General features: G+C 54.7%; 4 protein-coding genes across 4 annotated transcripts in view; 1 reads left to right on the forward strand and 3 right to left on the reverse strand.

Moving 5' to 3' along the window:
* MONBRDRAFT_26593 (uncharacterized protein) overlaps positions 1-543 on the reverse strand; it is a gene marked incomplete at both ends in the record, with an annotated part of 1,663 nt that extends 1,120 nt beyond the window's left edge. The window contains one exon of the mRNA XM_001747095.1: positions 322-543. Within this exon, the coding sequence (XP_001747147.1) occupies positions 322-543 (222 nt within the window). The remainder of the gene's footprint in view (positions 1-321) is intronic.
* Positions 544-11,239: 10,696 nt separating this feature from the next.
* Positions 11,240-11,782, reverse strand: MONBRDRAFT_26595 (uncharacterized protein; the record flags this gene model as incomplete). Its single annotated transcript, XM_001747096.1, has 2 exons — positions 11,240-11,412; positions 11,644-11,782. 2 exons carry the CDS (start codon positions 11,780-11,782, stop codon positions 11,240-11,242), a joined length of 312 nt encoding a protein of 103 aa, XP_001747148.1.
* A 489-nt stretch (positions 11,783-12,271) lies between these two features.
* On the forward strand, positions 12,272-14,924 carry MONBRDRAFT_32975 (uncharacterized protein; the record flags this gene model as incomplete). Its single annotated transcript, XM_001746966.1, has 9 exons — positions 12,272-12,328; positions 12,461-12,922; positions 13,040-13,149; positions 13,248-13,351; positions 13,380-13,575; positions 13,689-14,064; positions 14,113-14,172; positions 14,298-14,374; positions 14,496-14,924. The coding sequence occupies 9 exons, from the start codon at positions 12,272-12,274 to the stop codon at positions 14,716-14,718; spliced, it is 1,665 nt and encodes a 554-aa protein (XP_001747018.1). The 3' UTR covers positions 14,719-14,924.
* Positions 14,925-15,355: 431 nt separating this feature from the next.
* Positions 15,356-17,140, reverse strand: MONBRDRAFT_9336 (uncharacterized protein; the record flags this gene model as incomplete). The annotated part of the gene is made up of 1 exon (XM_001747097.1): positions 15,356-17,140. The coding sequence occupies one exon, from the start codon at positions 17,138-17,140 to the stop codon at positions 15,356-15,358; it is 1,785 nt and encodes a 594-aa protein (XP_001747149.1).
* Positions 17,141-18,530: the final 1,390 nt, after the last annotated feature.

The raw sequence follows: 18,530 nt of genomic DNA on the forward strand, positions 1-18,530 counted from the left end.
TATCATGCAGCCAGAGAAGAACATGAGGGCAAGTGGTGGCGCAGTCAATCATGGCTTCCGCCACACTCTGGAAAGGGTCCTGCTTCCGCAGTGGGCCACACACTCGAGGGTTTGAGTTGACGGCATGCATCAATGCATGTGGCCGAGCTCCAACATGAGAAGCCAGTGATACAGAGCACAGTCGAAGTGGCAGCCCCTGCCTGTAGCATGAGCCAGAGGTCCATGCCGTTCCCATTTTTGCACACCCAGTACCCTCACGAGTCTTGTGCATCACCTGCCATCCGACGGCAGTCGCGCTGCACATGTGCGTGCGACCCTTACCAGTTGACAAGAAATTGATGAAACAGAACAGAGAGAGAGAGAGAGAGAGAGAGAGAGAGAGAGAGAGAGAGAGAGAGAGAGAGAGAGAGAGAGAGAGAGAGAGGGAGAGAGAGAGAAAGTTTGAGAGAGAAAGTTTGAGAGAGAGAGAGAGAGAGAGAAATTGAGAGAGGGGCCCCCTGGATATGAGAGGGTTTGAAAGATGTGAGAGAGTTTGAGAGACATGAGAGAGTTTGAGAGAGTTTGAGAGGGATGGGTGAGAGTTTGAATTTGAGAGAATTTCGTCCAGAAGAACGTCGAGGCTCTGGCGCCTTCTTTCACGCTTGCAAGCCAGACTGAAAGCCAGAGCCACGTCAGGATGAGAAGATTCACGATGAGAGAAAGTATTATACTTTTACCCCAAGTTGTCATCATATTTTTTTTGTAACGGCTAGTTTTTTTTTTTTTTTTTTTTTTTTTTGGCTGGACATGAGGATGGAGCTCAAGCGGTCACCGGCAGCAGCTGGGGTTGACGCCAGCCAGACGCCACGGGGCAAGCGTGGGAGGAGGGCGACGGGGGTGCGTGCTTCCCCCTTGGCGACTCAGCTGAGCCTTGTGGGGGCAAACTCGAGCACGCCTGTGGTCCAGAGCAAGTGTCATGCGCTTTGGTCGCGATCGTCCGAGACCCAGCCTATGCACGCAGCCGCTGTGCCCAAACCCCTGAGTAGGAGATCCATGGATGCTATTTGCTTGCTCATTGATAATAAGAAAAACGATGAAGCCTGCCACCTTATCGAGTCTCTGTGTGGGCTCAACTTTGTTCCACCTCCACAAGTTCACAGCTTTCTCATTCAACTTGCCGTGAGTCTCGTCCCTCCTCCTCGCCCCTCCGTTTGCTGAACGCCTCTCTTGTTGCTCACCATGTCATGGCTTGCAGCTGGATGCAGCCCAGCCAGCAAGTCTGGGTGCCTTGGCCACTCGCCTGCTGCACAAGTTTGCCCAGCTACATGCTCGTGCTTGGATTCCTGGTACTCCCCGACTCGTGCTACCGACCATTTCCTCACTGCTGCCAGCAAGCGCCCACCTGTGCATGTTCTCTGTTTCTCAATTGCCCTCCTTGCGCATGTTGCCCCTTTGCCTTCCTGGTGCTCAGGCCAGGCTGACAATGACTGGTTAATTATATGGCGTGCAGTCCATCCTCTCCGGCAAGGCCCAAGCGCCAAGCCTCACCTGGTCAGTTGTTTGCTTGGCTCAAGATGCGACCCTGCACACGCACGCGCACACGCCCTCATGCCCAAAATCACACGGACCAGCGTGCTCGTGCCCGCCAAGTCCTCCAACTTGTCGCAGAAGCAGCGTATCTGCCCGTCGATGCTCTTTCTGGTGCGCAGGTTGCGTCCCGATCCACTTGGGTGCCGACCAGACTAACCTCTTGGTTTTTGACGCTATTCGGCAATGGCCCTTGTCCATCCAGATGCAAGTCCCATGCGCAGACTGCTCAATCAGCATCCCAGTGGTACCCGAGCGGCTTGGGGCGAACTTGTCCAGGCGGTAGGATCACAAACGCTTCATTCTTTTCCAGCTTGCACTGATTCCGCCACGGCTCGAGCTGATCTGTCTTTGATGACGCTTTCCTTGCTGCTGCTTTGGACCTTTTCGGACACGCAATGCGCAGTGGGCCGAAATTGCCCAACATAACGATATCCCAGCCTTGTGGTCCCTTGGCCGCCTGCTTTCCCAGGTAATGCGGTTTTATCTGCGCAGTGCTGTCAAGTTTCATCTGTTGGCTCCGTCCCCCCCTCTTCGCAATCACTTACAGATGGCATTTGCTTGTTGGCAGCACTACAGCGGCGAGGTAGACCCCTATCGGCGCATCTGCTTGCGCGATGACATGGCACACCAGTGCTCCAAGTTGCCTCGGCGCCAGTGGCCTCTCGTAGCCCATCTACCACCTCAACTTCGGCTTGATCTTTGCTTACTACTATTTCTGGGGTGCGGCCTCGCTCACCCATGCCTTCATCATGCTTGCTCAGCCTGTACAGCCCCAGCCTGCTTTCACCGGGCCCCATCCTGCTTTCTCTTCCAGCGCGGCACGCATGCCCCGAGACCCAGAGGTCACTTGGGCCACACTCGAAAGCCACTGCTGGACAGGCACTCGCCATGGTCAGCGCGAAAGGGCTGCCGTGGATGATCGCTTGCAGGGCATCCTGCTCCAGGCCCTGCTGGAACTGCAACCCACTCAAATTAATGCCCACGTATGCCGGGCCTGGCTCAGGTACGCGTCCAGCCCCCTTTGTCCCGAAGTCATCCGCCTGCATGCGCTCATGACACAAATTATGTGTGGGGGTTTCGTTCCGCAGCGCCCCGGTGGCCGAGCCTCAAAAAGCCTTGGGTTCCCTGTTTCTGTCCCAGCGCTTATCCCGGTAGCCAAGACACCTGGCGCAGGCTTGGCTGACTTGCCCGCACTGCGTTTGCGCTGTATGCCCTGCGCACGCGCGCACGCACAGCAGCGAGACTGAGCACCACAATCGTGGCATGATCCATGTTCACAGCATACAGGAATACATAAATGGCAGAAATAGATTTTTGGCTCAGGTCATAAATATCAGTTGTCCCACTTATCCTGCCCAGCACGACCGGTGCCAGACCGTGACTTGACCATGCAAAGCGAGAATCAAAAACAAGAGCAAACACACATTCAAACACAATTTGAGTCGGGAGAAGTACAAAAATGAAGCAAAGATACCTCAGACAAAGGGGCGACGACGAATCGAGTATCGTCGACCCAGAGGGGGAAGCAAGAGCAACCGCACTTGTGTAACTTGGAGGCACAGCCCCCGGTCGTGGCGTTGCGTTGCTGGCCTTTGTCACATGCGCTCGCCCATCGTGAGACAGGCCTTCTAACATGGCGGCATACGTCCTTGAACGGACGGGAGCACGAGTAGCTGTGCAGGAGGATAATCATAAAGCATTGGTCCAGTTATTATCGGCGTACACACGGCGGCCAGTCGAAGAGATGCTGTTGCGGCGCGCGTTGCTCGAGTGTGGTGATGTCATGCTTCCACTCGAATACGGACCCCCGTTGGAGTAGCCCCCGCCACGGGATGGGCGCGCTGATAATCGGTTGCGCCTGGGCTCAGTTGAAGCGGGCCGAGAAGGACCTGGACTGACAGGCGGATCATCATTGTCCTCAAACACAGACACGGGGGGTTGATTCTGAGTACTGCTGGTTCGGTGTTGCGCTTCTCCAGACAGGGTCACGGTGGCTGACCCCGTCCTCAAAGGGTTGGCTGTACCCTCTGACTCAACTTGTGTTGTCGAAGCCTGCCGCTGTGGCTCATTGCTTTGTTCTTCCAAAAAAGCGGTCGAAGGGGCACCCGACGTCGCTTGTTCGACTTCGATCCAGTCTGCCTCAGTTGGTGCTTTGCTGGCTCGACGCATCGAACTTCGCTGAGACCGAACGCCTGGCGTCGAGGCCGGTGTGTTCTCCGCCGAGCTTAGCGAGGGGGCCGTGGCCCGTCGCGGTACGGGGGGTGCTTGGCCCGAAGAGCCGTCGGTGGCTGCGCCAACATCTGGCATGCTAGTGCGGCTCGGAGGCCGGCGGGCCTCGGGAGGGGACATGGGTGACCGCGCACTGATGGCAGTGTCAGCTCGCAGGCGCTGCCGCACCCCGTCCAGCCAGGCACTCTGGCTGCTACGGCCATTATGATCCACATGCACCGACTGCACTTGCAGGAATATGGGGTTAGCTTGCATTTCCTGGGCAAAGGCTTGCGGCTGCATGGTAGCAACAGCCATGCCATTGATGGCAACCACCACATCTTCGCGGCACAGGCCACAACCTGCGGCCAGGCCGTTGGTGGCCACTCGGCTCACCGTCACGAGCAGCTCTTCGGTGCCATCCTCCAGCTTCTCATGCTCCACGGCCACATCCAGTCCCAAAGGTTGCGAGGCCGCCGCCTTTTCGAGGATGACCTGATGCACTGGACCGTACGTCTTGACCGCGTTTTCCTGCTCTCGACGCTGCTCTTCGTCCTCCTCTTCAATGTTCAGCAAAAACTCGTTACAGTCATGGCACACGCGCACCGGACGTCGGGACGAGGACGTTTGCACGCGGTTGTTGCAACAGTTGGCGCAAAAAACCCCACCGCACATGCGGCAATGGTGGCGTCGCATTGTCAGGGAAAAGGCCAACTCGCAATTTTCGCACACGTCCGTGTTCTGGTGCCACTTGTTGAGGAATTTGCGACGGAAAAAATCGCGCTCAGCGTCGAGCTTGCGGCGCAGCTCGTCGATTTCGTTGAGCAAAGCATTGATTTCACGCTGCATCTCACGGTTGCGCTGCAAGAGGGCCGGGTCATTGATGTACTCGGTGCTGGGCAGCGCACTTTCTTCTCCCTGGTAACTGGCCAGCAGACGCCGCAGCTGCTCAATGGTAGCCTTTTGACGTGCAATCATCTTCTCATTCATGCGCTGCACCTTGAGCAAATTGTCCATCTGTTTCTGCAGCTGCTTGTTGTTTTCCTCAAGCAACACCACGGTGGCCTCGAGTGAGGTCATCTTTTGTTCCAGCACGATGAGCCGACCGCGTGCCGCTGCCAACTCGTCCGTCAGCTCTCGAATAGTTTCCGAAGCCACGTTCAGCTCACTCGTGACCTGAAAAAGCTCGTTCTTGAGCCGTTCTACCTCTGCCTCCAGCTCTTGAATGCGGGCCAAGCGTGCCTCAAACTCCTCGAGCAATTGACGCAGTTGCTCGGGATCAAAGCCAGAGCCGTCAGCACCCTCGCTCTCCCCGCCGTCTTCGCTGGGCAAGAGACCGAGCGCGCGCTTCATTTGCTGGATCATGTCCTGTAGGCGCGCAACCTCTTCTCGCGCTGCTTTAAGTTCCGCTTCGGCTTCCTGCAATGCTTCCTGTCAACGATAGGTCAGGCAAAAGGATCATAAAGCAAAAACGTGAGAAAAGAAAAGGAGGCACACGCCACACGTCGGGGCATGCCCGGCCAAGGCATCAAGGTCGACAGGGGTGCATGGACGCATGGACGCAGGACCGAGTGCAATGGCTACGAATGCAAAGGCCTGGAACGCACCTCGGTTTCTGCCAGCTTCTTCAAGAGGGCAGCTTTTTCAGCCGATAGAGAGTCGATCTGTTCTTGCTGCGCATCAACTTGAGCTTCGAGCTCAGCCAGCAAGGCTTCAAGCTGCTCCTTCTGTTTCATGGCCAGCTCGAGTCGGTGGGCCAGCTGGTCCAGGACATCACCGTCCACGTCACTGCCAGGGGGCAAGAGATCGCGGATGCGTCCCAGGCGCTGCTCGTAATCAGCTAGGAGCTCACGCAGCCGCTGAATTTCGGCCTCCAGCTCCGCTTCACGTGCAGCGTGCTGGGCTTTGAGTTGGTTGAGCATCTCAGTGAGCGTCAGGCCGGCTTGTGCCGCATTCCGCATGTCCTCATTCATGCTGGCCAGCTCTTCGCGCAGTGAATTGAGCTCTGCCTCGGTCGAGGCCAATCTCTCAGCCAGATCGGCCGCTTTCTGCTCAAAGGGGGCCAAGCGCTCCACCTCGCTTTGCAGCTCATCAATACGATCTGTGGAGGCGGTTCGTTCTGCAGCCAGTTGCGCCTGCGTGGCCTGCAATTCGCCCGTGAGACGCTTAACCTCGTCTTGCAAAGCCTGGCGCTCGACAGCAGCACGTTCGAGCTCCTCGGCGATGGCACGAAGGCGATCGGCACCATCCAAGCCGGCAAAGGCATCCTCCTCGTCCTCGTCGTCGCCCCCAGGACCATCTTTCTTGTTCTTCAAAAAGTCCATGACCTGCGTCAAGAGGGCCTCACGTTCAGCCAAGTGTGCGCGAGTGCCCTCGAGCGTGCCCTTGGTTTCATCCAATTCTGCTTCAAGGTCACGGCATTGCTTTTCCAATGAGCGGCGAGCAGTCTGGGTGCCTTCAAGCTCTTGCTTGAGACCATCGTTTTCCTGCTCGTACTCGTCCAATGAGGTCAAGAGGGCATCCCGCTCTTCGCCCAAGCGCTTCAAGCGGTGCTCCAGGGCTTCAAGTGGCGAGCTGTCCCCACTTGTCTCGCCTCCCTCGTTGCCTCCCATGCTTTGAATGTGCTCCATGACACGGGTGAGAAGCTCTTCGCGCTCCTGCAGCTTGGCCGAGGTAGCGCCGAGGTTCTCACGCAGCTGTTCCGCTTCCTGCTCTGCTGTTCGCTTTGCTTGGCGCAGTTGGTCAACGAGGTCTTCGAGGCTAGTGTAAGCTCCTGCTGCAGCCTGAGCGCCTCGCAAATCGGCGTTGATGCTCGACACCACTTCTGCAAAGTGGAGAGAGGCACATGAGCCCAGAATCATGAGTCAGACGGAGGGCAGGCAATAAAAACTATTAAGAAGAAAAGAAGAACAGAACAAGAAGAAGAAGAAGAAGAGAAGAAGAAGAAAGGCCAGCAACGATCAACCAGCACCGTGCACCGAATCAGCATGAACTGACTTTGCATATGTGCTTCAGTGTTTTGAATTTGCTCTTGCAAATCCTAAGAGTCGAGGTCGAGAGCACGTGAGCATGCTTTGGCGTGCGGCAGGGAAAAACGAGAGACAGAGGGAAAGAGTGGGGTCAGGATAAGCATACCAAAATCTCCTTGGTATGTTCAGCTTGAATGCGCTGCATTTCTTGCTTGTGCTCGTCCTGCGCCGCTGAGGAGGCTTCTTGCTCCGTCGAGACTGTTTGCTGCATCTTCACCAGCTGTGTTTAGCAAGCATCAGGCAAAAGTGAGGTGTGTACAGGGGCCTGCTGTTGTGATGGGAGAACAGAAAAAGAAAAGAAGAAGAAGAAGAAGAAGAAGAAGAAGAAGAAGAAGAAGAAGAAGAAGAAGAAGAAAAAAAAAGGCTTGCAGATAGCTGTACCTCTTCTTGAGCAATTTGCGACAGCTCGTTTGCGGCATTGGCTTCCTCCATCAGTTCTTGTTCGCGTTCATGCATGTCCTTGGCCATTTGCCCAAGTTCAGCTTTGGCCTCTTTCAGTTCATTATTGAGCCGGTCAACTTGCGCCTGTAGGGTGTCATTCTCTTCTTGGAGTTGGCCGCGAACATGGCGGAGTTCGTCCGCCATGCCCAGCTCGTGCTGTGACTGTGCCCGCACCTTTTTCATCTGCAAGTGAGACGAGCAAACAGTCGAAAAGAAGAAATGAAAAGCAAAAACAAACAAGCAAACATTGCGGTATGAGGTGGCGGCGCATTACAGGTCAAGAATAGGCACAGCAAGGGAATATCAGGAAGGCAACAAGTTTTTTTTTTTCTACTGGCAGGCAGGCGGGCCTCAAGACTCAAGTAAGACAGGTAGATGTGCCATACCTCCTCCTGAAGCGTAGCGTGTTCAGACTTGAGCGCTGCAAGGGCTTCCTCGGTTTGCTCTGCTTTGACACGCAATTCCGATACCTCGCTGTCTGAAACACCCGTGGACCTCTTGAGGGTGCCGCGTAGCCCCTCGAGCTCATCGAGGACTGATCGGTTTTCCTCCTCAAAGGATGTCAGGGTTTGTTCCATAAAGTTGATATTTTCGCGCAGACCGGCATTCTTTGAGCGAGAGTCTTCAAGTTCCTTGAGGGCTTGGTCGAGCATGGCTTGCAGCTGTTCGTTTTCTTCTTGAAAGAGTCTTTTGCAACCAGGTAAACCATGTTTGTATGGTGAATGTGAGCCCAGGGGGCACAAAGCAACAAAAAACAAACACAACCACAAATACACCTCCTCCCTCGAAGAAAGGCGGGTGGGGAACAGGGTACATTGAGGCGAGACGCACGAGTGTTCCTCGAGGATAGAGCCCAAGTCAAACTTGCTGGGATCAATGCCGGCTTGATGGGCGGCCCCGAAAAGCATTTGACCAATTTGTGTCCATTCCTGTTCTTTGGTGGCAAGATGGGCACGCAGGGTTTCGAGTTCTGTGCGGACTTCATCGCGAGAATCGCGCATCCTACACGGCGTACACAGATACAAGGGGAAGGTTGAAATGGCCATGTGCATGTAAGGGGGCATGCGAGGGGGTAGGGTTTGGGGGAATGGCAAGAGCACATTGGATCCGACAGGGACAACGCACTGTGTGAGCTCTTCGTTATGGCGATCGATGACTTGTTGTAGCTTGACTTCGAAGAGGGCCGTGAGCTTGGCTTGCACATCGTCTGAGAGACCGTTTTGGTCGTCTTGAACCGAGTCTGAGAGGCGTTGTTGCAATTCATCAATCTGAGACTGTTTTTGTTGCACCTGGTTGATGGAGAGCTCCAGTTGTTCGAGGGCGGTGGTGGCCTTGTCGTTGGCGGCATGGGCCGCTGTTTCTGCCTCCTGCTTGGCGGTGTTTAAGCGATCAGCCTGCACTTTGAGAGCGTTCACTTCGGCTTCAAGAGCGGCAATGCGAGCAGCAGACTGGGCACTGCCTGCCGAGCTCTCGTGTCGGGAGTGGATGCTGCGTGCGTCACTGGTAGGGTGGGTGCAGCATGGTGGTTTTGTGGCATAAGGGGTGCGTTCAGGTTGCGAGGTTTGGGGAGTGGAGGATGGTTTGGACAAAGGGTAAGGGGCAAGGGTATATCGGTCTCAAACGGGCTGAGAACCAACCTATCCGCGTCCGCAACCGGCGGGCTCAGCAGCGAATTGGCATCGCTGGTGCTGCGGTTTGGCCGGTTGAGGACGGAGGCGGCGCGGAATCGGGTACTGATGGCATCAAGGTTATCATCTGTGCTGTCCTCGGTAATCTGGAGAGGCGGGCGGTTGGTTCGCCAAGCGGGCAAGGGGGCACAGCAGGGCGCGGCGCGGGTGAGCCATGGTGAGGAGTTGGGGTTGGAAGCATATTAAGAAGGTGCAGCCCTGGCATGTGACGGACTCGGCCCATGTTTTCGCGGGCCTTTTTGAGTTCTTCGACGCGGCGACGCCGCTCGGCGATGCGATCCTGGGAACACAGCACAATAACACAATATGACACGATACAAGACAGCACAACGTGAATCGTCAGGTACGTTGTGGGGAGCAAGCCTGGCTGAGTGTGGGTGCAAGGGGCCAAGGCACAGGAGGTCAAGTTGGTCGAGCGACTTACCCGAACGGAAGACATGGTGGGCGTGCGCGGCGGCGGCCAGCCTGGCCGCACGCGAGGTGGTTAAAACAGAGAGGTCCAACAAGTCTGGTGTGTCGAGTGGTGAGACTTGTGTTTTCAACCGCCACAGGTACAGATGGGGGGTCTATCAGAACCAGCGCGAGAGAAGCGGAGGGCTTTATAGTGTCTGGCTTCAAGGGTGCTTGATCAGACGGCTGGCTCTGATCGACTAGAGTGCCCGAAGGACAGAGATCAACAGTAGCGCGCTGCTGCTCAAACAAACATGGTGGGCTGCGTGCGTGCGTGCGTGCGTGCGTGCGTGCGCTCTGGATGACCACTGGAGCCAAGTTATCACGCCCAGTCATGGCGCGGTTGACGTTCCGCACCCCAAGCCGAACAACGGAGTTGACCCACATGAGTTGTGCACCAAACAAACACCCAGCCAAGTGCCAGGCGGTCCAACAGAGCTGCCCCTCCTCCTCCCCACGTATCGCACCACCAACGTACCGTCTCATCCGGTGGTGTGCATGGGCTATCTCCTCCACCCTCTCTCTCTCTAAACCTTGTAGTAAATGCTATTCACCTGTTGGAAGTGCTTCAAAGTGTGACGAGACAAAGACAGAGAGAGACATGAGAAAAGAGAGAGAGAGAGAGAGAGAGAGATGAATTGGTTTGGTCGGTTTGAAAGGGAAAAGCACAACTACCACAGAGAGAGAGAGAGAGAGAGAGAGAGAGAGAGAGATAAAAGAGAGAGAGATCATCTAGAGAGAGCTCTAAAGAGAGAGAGCTCGAGAGAGAGAGAGAGAGACAGAGAGAGGGGTTCGAGAGAGAGAGCGTCACAGATTCCAGGAAGAAGTGGGCAATGGCGGCGATGGGCCGGGATGAATGGCAGCGGGTAGGCTTCCCTCTTCTTTCCTCCTCCTCCTCCTCCTCCTCTTCCTCTCCCTCCCGCAGGAAGCAGGCAGCAGGAAACGGAAGCAGGAAGGAAGCAGGAAGGAGGTAGGCGCTGTCGTCCATGTATGGTTATGAATACACCAAAGGTGACACAAGCTCACGCAACATACGGGTTGGTGTTGGGTAGCTTAGGGCCATTATACCGGTTATCTTTTTTGGGCGCTATGTGCAGAGCAAAGAGAACTCTGGCACTCAAGCACCAGAACACCGGCGTACTCACCACCGGCATGTGATGTGCTCGCCTGCGCTGCCGTTTCGCACCTACAACAAGTCAGATATCAGCTACATAAACTAAGTAACAGCCATAGTTGAAATCTGCATCAACTCGCTCTCCAGATACACAGGCATCGTATGACGACGTCCACAGCCCGCCAAGCCATCATAGTGTACCCTTGGTCACACTTGATCTGAAGCCGCTTCCTCAAGTCTAACACTTGGTAACTTTAACTCAAAGTGTAGTATAAAACAGACATTAGACATGGTATAGGTGTGACCAAGAGCACACTTGCGTATATCAAGAGCAGTGCAACATCTCGTCGTTTTGGGAAATCGCGGAGCCACACGCCCGCCCATAAGGGACGGTATGGGCAGGGCCAGGGCACGGCCGACGGAGAGATGAGACGGCAGCCCTAGGGGATCATATGAAAGTATGTGTGTGTGTGTGTGTGTGTGTGTGTGTGTGTGTGTGTGTGTGCGCGAGGTGTTGGAGGGAGTTGCAATGGAAAGGTCGGATTGAATGAATGCGGGAAGGATGATTTGAATGGATGGCACAGCGCCATCATCGGCTCGGCCCCGCTCATGATGGTGTGTGTGGGTCAGGAGTGGTCCATATGAAGAACTTTCCTTCCCACTGACCAGGTTGATCTTCAACATCCCCTAGAGGTTCCGCAACGCCAAAGAGAGGCTTGTAAACCTGAGATAGAGGCCCGTCAGGCCAGTGTCCCAGAGCTCAGGTTGTGTGCGCCACAGCTGACACGACTCCGGCAAGAGAGAGAGAGAGAGAGGGACAGAGAGAGAGAGAGAGAGAGAGAGAGAGAGAGAGAGAGAGAGAGAGAGAGAGAGAGAGAGAGAGAGAGAGAGAGAGAGAGAGAGAGAGGGGTTTCTTTTGTTTTACATTTCTTTGTTTTGTTTTATTTTATTTTTTTCTTTCTGTTGCAGTCTTGCCCAGCAGCGCAAGCACAAACGGCAGCGGGTGTATCAAGGGGCCTTTTTCTCTTCTTTCGGCTGATATTTGACGCGGCTGCATTTGATCAAACGTGGTCAGCCGGCTGAGTGACGGCTGGTGGTACAAACTAGAGCCGGATCACATCCCGCCGCGATTTCTTCAGAGAACCTGCCCGCAGCTGGCGCCGATCCCATTCGTACACACACACACACACACACACACACACACACACACACCACACACACACATAGAGACACGGATCGTCCTTGCTGCGCGTCGTCTGGTCCCGGTATAAACCATGCACCATGACCACTTCCGATCAAGTCGATGAAGCCTTTGAGTTTTTGGGTGCGTCACTCCTATAGCCTTCACCCCGACCACGGGGCCATGATCAGTTTCGCCCCACCCCTTTCTTTTCTTCAGCTGGCGTTGTTTCGCGTTCTTGTCCACCGTTGGGACTGGGTTCATGCCAGCCTTTTTAAGGTTTTAATGCCTGATCAACTCCTAAAACTCTTGTTCTGACCCATGTAGGCGAGGAAGACAGCCTCACCTTTGCGCAGTTTGCGAACAAGTTTTTTCAGGTGGGTGGGCGTGACTTTCAGGTTCTGATGCTCCGCTGTCGGAGCCACGCTCGCCTTTCGCTTCCAACTCACGCATCCTGGTACACCTGTAGAACAAGAATAAAAAAAATCGAGAGCACCATCGCGGGGCCATCGATGGACCTCTCCTCCGTCAAGCATGGGGCGACGGCGACTCTGATCGGCTCTTGTCGTGCTGGATCACCATCCAACGCTTCATGGGCGACCTACCCCAGAAGCGCACAAACCCGCTCACAAACCTGGAAATGGTTCAGGTATGCCGCTCCTCGACTAACCTTCTCCATACCTCTGTGGTGCGATGCGCATGCCCAAGCCCTGGCTCCCGCCTGACTCAGGCCCTGCCCATTGCGTGCTCTCTCCCCCGCTCTCCCTCGCTCTCGCTCTAGTTGGTGGCCAACACCGGCATCACCCGCCCCCACACCCGCGATGAGATTGTCTGCCAACTGTTCAAACAGCTTTCCAACAACCCCAATCGCGTGAGCCACGCTCGTGGATGGATCCTGCTTGGCCTCATTTTCGGCTGCTTCGCCCCCTCCAAGCGCCTGCGCGGCGTAGTCGATGACTTTTTGACCAAGGGCCCACCCAAATATGCCCCCTTTGTCCGCGCCCGCCTGCAACGCACCGTCAACAAGGGGACCCGCACTAAACCACCGACTGCTCTCGAGGTGGAGATGGCCTTTTCGAAAGAGCCCATCCGCCTTCAGGTTGACTTTTTCGTTGACCGCGTCAATGTCGAGCTGGACTCACAAACGACCGCTCGGGAGTTGCTGGAACAAATTTACGCCCAATCCGCGCTTGCTCGCGAAGCCGGTTTCTCAATCTACGTCGCCGACACCGATGGTGACATGGTGCGCACACCCAATTCCGAGACTAGGGTGTATCAGTGTCATGCGACCCAACCCCCCCATGCCGCTCATGCGTTATACTTTGTCGGACGACTCTCGCCCCTGTGTTTCTTGTTTTAGATGACCTCTTGCGGTGCTGGGGATACCTTTGTCCTTGACATCGTCTTTCAATACGAAACTCTTGCCTCAGCTCGATTCCAAGGCAGCTGGCAGCGCTTGGCCCAAGAACGGTGTGTGTCTAGCCATGTGTCTAGCCATGCTGCATCATGTTTGTGACCATCCAGAGGCTTAGCACCTCATGTCCTGACTCGTTCACGATGGCCCACAGCCCATTCCAATTGCTGCTGCGCAAGGAAATGTTTGCGCCCTGGTTTGAAGGTGGTGATAACGCAGACATCATCTTCGAGCAAATTGTTGATGGCCTCGAACGCGGTATGTGCCCACTTTTACGACCGGCCAGCCAATCGATCTGCCGCCGCCGACATGCCTCAACTCATCCGTTTCCACATGTACGGTCGTGACGTTCAAGGCTTCTACACGGTGCAAAGTGAGGAAGACATGGCTTCAATGCTGGCGCGGCTCTACTACATTGAACGTGGATTTCGCCTCGAGCCCGCTCGCCTGGAGCGCATGATCAAGCGCCACGATTTTGCTGGGTAGGACCATCTCGTCGCCGTGCCTATCGAGTGATGCATTGTCCACGTTCGTCTGATACCAACCAGCCTTTAATCTTCAGTCTCACTTGCTTTCTTGTCGTGCGCCCTCCCAGCATGGAGCGGCATGACCTCAAGTACTGGATTGCCAAGACGACAGAACGCTTTGATTATTTTGGGTTTTATGACAATCCTTGCACTGAGTTGGACTGCAAGGTTGAGGTGATTCACTATGCCCGCACGCAATGGGCCCAGCAGTTTTCAAAGCAGTTCCAGGAGTGCGAGCTGCGAATGGGCGACCGTTTGCCGGAGGTTGTTACGCTGTATCTGAACCGTGAAGGTCTGATGGCCTTTAACTTTGCCAACCTCACGGCCGGGGCCAAGGGCGCGCACATGGAGAGCCTCATCAATGTGGGCTTTGAAAAGATTTTGGAGATCAGCCCTGTCACGGTCGTGGAGGAGACCATCAATCCGGAAAATCGCTTTGATGTTGTCCAGCATCGCTTCAGCATCACCTACCTTGATCGTGGGGTTCGCCAGGTCTCCATCTCCAGCATTGATGGTGTCACCATCCATGCCGTCATTTCCAGCTATCTTCAGGTATGTTAAAGCTGCTCAAATGCAGGCGTGCGTGTGTGCGTTAGTGGAGCCGGGGTCCATGTCAAGGCCATACTTTTGCTCATGCGTGTCATTGACGACTGCCGTGCGCCTGATCAACAAACCAGGGCGTGATCAACCGTTCAAAGTATGCCATGGCCACCATGGCATACCGTGCACCATCAAGCAACTCTTCGTTCCTCAGGTTTGGTCTCCTCGCCCGCGTTGCGGTTCAGCTAGCGTGGCTTATATTCACGTGTGCCTTTGTCAGTCACCTCACCGGACATCTTGTATTCTGGGGTTTGCTCATCGACTGGATGAATTAGCTTTGAGGTTGGAGATCTCATTGTCATGTCCAAGCCCTGGCAACAAGCCGACTTGGACGGCTGGGCTACTGGGACGGACGATAGCACGCACAGGCGCGGCGACTTTCCCATCGCCAACGTGGTCCCTATTCCCGTCATTGGGCGTCCCACCAAGGAGCTTGTAGCTCAGTGGCGTGAACATTGGAAGACCATGGGTCCGGTGATCGACATTGATGCCATTTAATGGCCAATAACCAGATTCTTACGAAGAAGGGCTTGCGGTGCTGGCCATCACCCTTTTTCATTCTTCATGTGCTGTTTCTTGGTCATTAAGTGGCTCGAGTGTGATGGTTGGTGGTTTTGTCGGCTCGTCTTGGTCCGCATGTCCGCATAGCCACGCAGGCTTTGTTCCCATCTTTGGTTGCTTTCTTTTTTTCTTTCTTTTCTTGTTTGGTTTGTTTGGGTTCCTTTTTTTTTTCTTTTGATTTCTTTTGATTGAGCGAGAACCAGCTTTTTCTTCTCTTTGTTGTTGGGCATTGTCGCACCATTGGCGCGTTCCTAGGCGTTGCCCCATTCTGTCCTTCAAAGCAGCGGACTCCCCTCAGTTTTCTTTGATGCTTTCTTTTGTTGGTTCGAGGCATGCTGTGTTTGACTGGGCTACAGGTGCCTTTCTTTGTTCCTTAATTTCTTTTTGGCCGATTTCATTTTTGGTTGTGTTGCTGTCTCTTTTCTTGATCCATCCCTCGATGTGTGTAGTGAATATACTGATTGAATACGAATGTGTGCAGCTTCCGGGTAACTCTTGATTGATCATAATGCCTTGACTACTATTCAAACAAAATGGAACAGAAACATACACTCTCAACGATATTTCAACGGGCTTATACGACAATGTGCACGGCCTCGAAGATCAAACGCCGGGCCAAGGCAGTTGCATAGGCGGGGATGTCAGGATCAGCCGCTAGGGACAGTCCTAGCCCTGGGATTGGGGCCAGGGAATCAAGCAAAGAAATGAGGGCCGTGGCAGAGAGGGCACTGGGCCCCGTTGGCATGGGAAGCTGTGGTTCGCAGAGCCAGCGCCAGGCTCGTGCGTCCGCTTCTTGACAAAAAGCCGGGACATTTTGCAGCTCCGAGGGAATGGCGATGAGGATGGAGGCAGATATTTCACCGGGTTCAGTTATGGGAGTCAAGACGGCAGTGAGCAAGAGGCTACGCCGCACGGTGACGTCGGCGGCCGCCGCATCGCGCCGGGCGCGGGCAGAAGAGAGGAGCATGGTGCTGTTGCGGGTTACCGACATGCGGGTGGAGGGGCGGCGAGAGGAGCCAATGGCCTTGGCGCGTAGATGCGCACTGGCCAGCCGCGCCACATCTCTGCGTTCTGTACCCCCGGAGCTGGAGAGGCTGCGGGGTCGGCTGAGATGGGGGCCAAGGAGACGGTTACCTCCGGCTGTGCCCGTGCTCGTGCCACTGTGGGTATTGCAGCAGCGCACGTGGAGCCAGAGGAGCCATAGAATGGCGCTATGACCTTGCAGCAGGCCGTGCTGTGCCCATTGAACGAGATACGCATGGGAAGCTTCCGTGGACCGTAAGAGGGCTTGTTGTACGACCCACACCACCTCGGCCTGAGTAGGACGATGGCGGAGGAGCGCCTCTGCAAAGATAGCCCAGGCGTCATCGGCGTCATGTTGGGTGTCGGCAAAACGCTCGGCGGTTTGGGGTGTGCGCAGGGTTCCGTTGAGGCCCGTGACTCCCAGAACGGCGGCATCGCGAAAAAATCCCTGGCTAAACAGGCGCTCGAAAGAGGTCACGAGGCGCAGCACGCGGGCAGCCCGTTCGCTGGCATCAGTCCAGCTGCCCACGACATCCTCCTCGTTACCTCCTTGCTCCAAGCGTACCAGGGCCTCAAGCTCGCGCTGAAGTTGGGCCACATGGGCCTGTCGAGCAGCCGCCTCCTCCTTAACTTCTTCCAACAGGTGGCGAAGATCGTCAGCGGCGTGCTGTGGAACAAAGACGGACGTGTGCTCGGAAAGGCGGGGCAGGCGGCGTTTCTGGAAGAAGGTGTCGTCTTGTTTGTTAATGTTAAAGATGAGCGAGGGCCGTTGACGTGGGCCACGCCGTTGAGGGCCACCGGGAACGTTTGGGACGGTGACGGTGTTGGATCCGAATAGGCGCCGGGCCGGGGCGGCTCCCTCATCCTCGTGCAGCAAAGCTGGATCGATGGCCATGTCGTGCTGGCGTTTGCGTAAAACACTGGCCTGGAGCCGCTCCAACTGACGGGCCAGTACATGCCGCCGCACCTGCTGCCAGCAGCGCTGCGCACGGAGCCGACAACGTCGGTGGCGAAGTTGGTCGAGCGCTGCAGCCAGGCGACCGCGGCGAGCGTCCAATTGGTGGCTCAGCTGGGCAAGGGCGTCAGTATCGGCCACAGCAGCCTGTGCAAGCTGTGCTTGCGTGGTAAGGCTTTCCTGTTGGCGTCGAATGAGTGCAGGGTGGACATGATCGGCCCACAGCTGGTGTGCAAAGGGTTGCAAGTGAGCCGGCAGGTCGTCCAGCGCTCGCTGTGCGCGGTGATGAATGCCCTGCGTAGCCTCGTCCGAGGCCTTGAGGGCCGAGGTCGTCGCCGGCAAACAGCCCCCCTGGCCATTGCGGCCCTCCTCAACCCGCATACTGCCTCTCCCTCACCCCAGAAATACGCTCGGCAGCTGGACCTTCAGCTTCAAGTCGACACCATCCCAGCTGCACCAGACCAGATGAGCATCGCTCGGCAGGGTCGCTAAGGCAAGCCAACTAGAAAGTAAAATACTTTATCAATGCCCTTTTCGGATCAGTTGGATCAGGTTGCAGTGTAGTTGTAGTAGAAGTAGTAGAAGTAGTAGAAGTAGTAGAAGTAGTAGAAGTAGTAGAAGTAGTAGAAGTAGTAGAAGTAGTAGAAGTAGTAGAAGTAGTAGAAGTAGTAGAAGTAGTAGAAGTAGTAGAAGTAGTAGAAGTAGTAGAAGTAGTAGAAGTAGTAGAAGTAGTAGAAGTAGTAGAAGTAGTAGAAGTAGTAGAAGTAGTAGAAGTAGTAGAAGTAGTAGAAGTAGTAGAAGTAGTAGAAGTAGTAGAAGTAGTAGAAGTAGTAGGAAGTAGTAGAAGTAGTAGAAGTAGTACAAGTAGTAGAAGTAGTAGAAGTAGTAGAAATAGTAGAAATAGTAGAAGTAGTAGAAGTAGTAGAAGTAGTAGAAGTAGTAGAAGTAGTAGAAGTAGTAGAAGTAGTAGAAGTAGTAGAAGTAGTAGGAAGTAGTAGAAGTAGTAGAAGTAGTACAAGTAGTAGAAGTAGTAGAAGTAGTAGAAATAGTAGAAATAGTAGAAATAGTAGAAGTAGTAGAAGTAGTAGAAGTAGTAGAAGTGGTAGAAGTAGTAGAAGTGGTAGAAGTGGTAGAAGTGGTAGAAGTAGTAGAAGTAGTAGTTGTAGTAGAAGAGTAGAAGTAGTCGTCGTCGTCTCTCACTTTGGGAAAAAGTGTTTTACTTCCTCCATTTATCACTGCAACCGCAACACCCAAAAGGTACAACAAAACAGCTTGTTCCCTTTGTTGGTTCTCTTTCCCGCCACTGGGTGACTTTGAAACGGCAGCCGGCCCTGTTTTCCATTGATTCGATCCATTTTCACTGTCGTCTGGTTTGGTGGTGGATGGAATGTGATGGGAAGTGTGGGAGAGGGGCGTTTGCGCCAAAGGTGGGCCAAGTGAATGCATCTCACTGTGTTGTGTGGTGTGCGATGGATGAACATAGCCAGCAGCATGGATGAGTTTGACCCGACCACTGAAGTCCCGGCTGAGGAGACCGCCGATGCCACCTCCACCGAGCCCGAGCCCGAGGCCGCTGAGGTTGGATTTTATGGGCTTGAGAATCGGCTTGAGCGTGCATCACGAGCTGTGAAGAGACGCCGCTTGCTTTTGACGTTCTGTTTCTTTCTTTCTTTTTTTCTTTTTTTTTTCTCATTTGTTTTGTTATGTTTTATTGTGCAGGCGCCCGCCGACCTGACGCCATCCGCCCCGGCATCAGCCACGGGCAGCACCA

Source organism: Monosiga brevicollis, genomic scaffold, assembly GCF_000002865.3.
Source record: "Monosiga brevicollis MX1 MONBRscaffold_15 genomic scaffold, whole genome shotgun sequence".
Taxonomy (NCBI): domain Eukaryota; class Choanoflagellata; order Craspedida; family Salpingoecidae; genus Monosiga; species Monosiga brevicollis.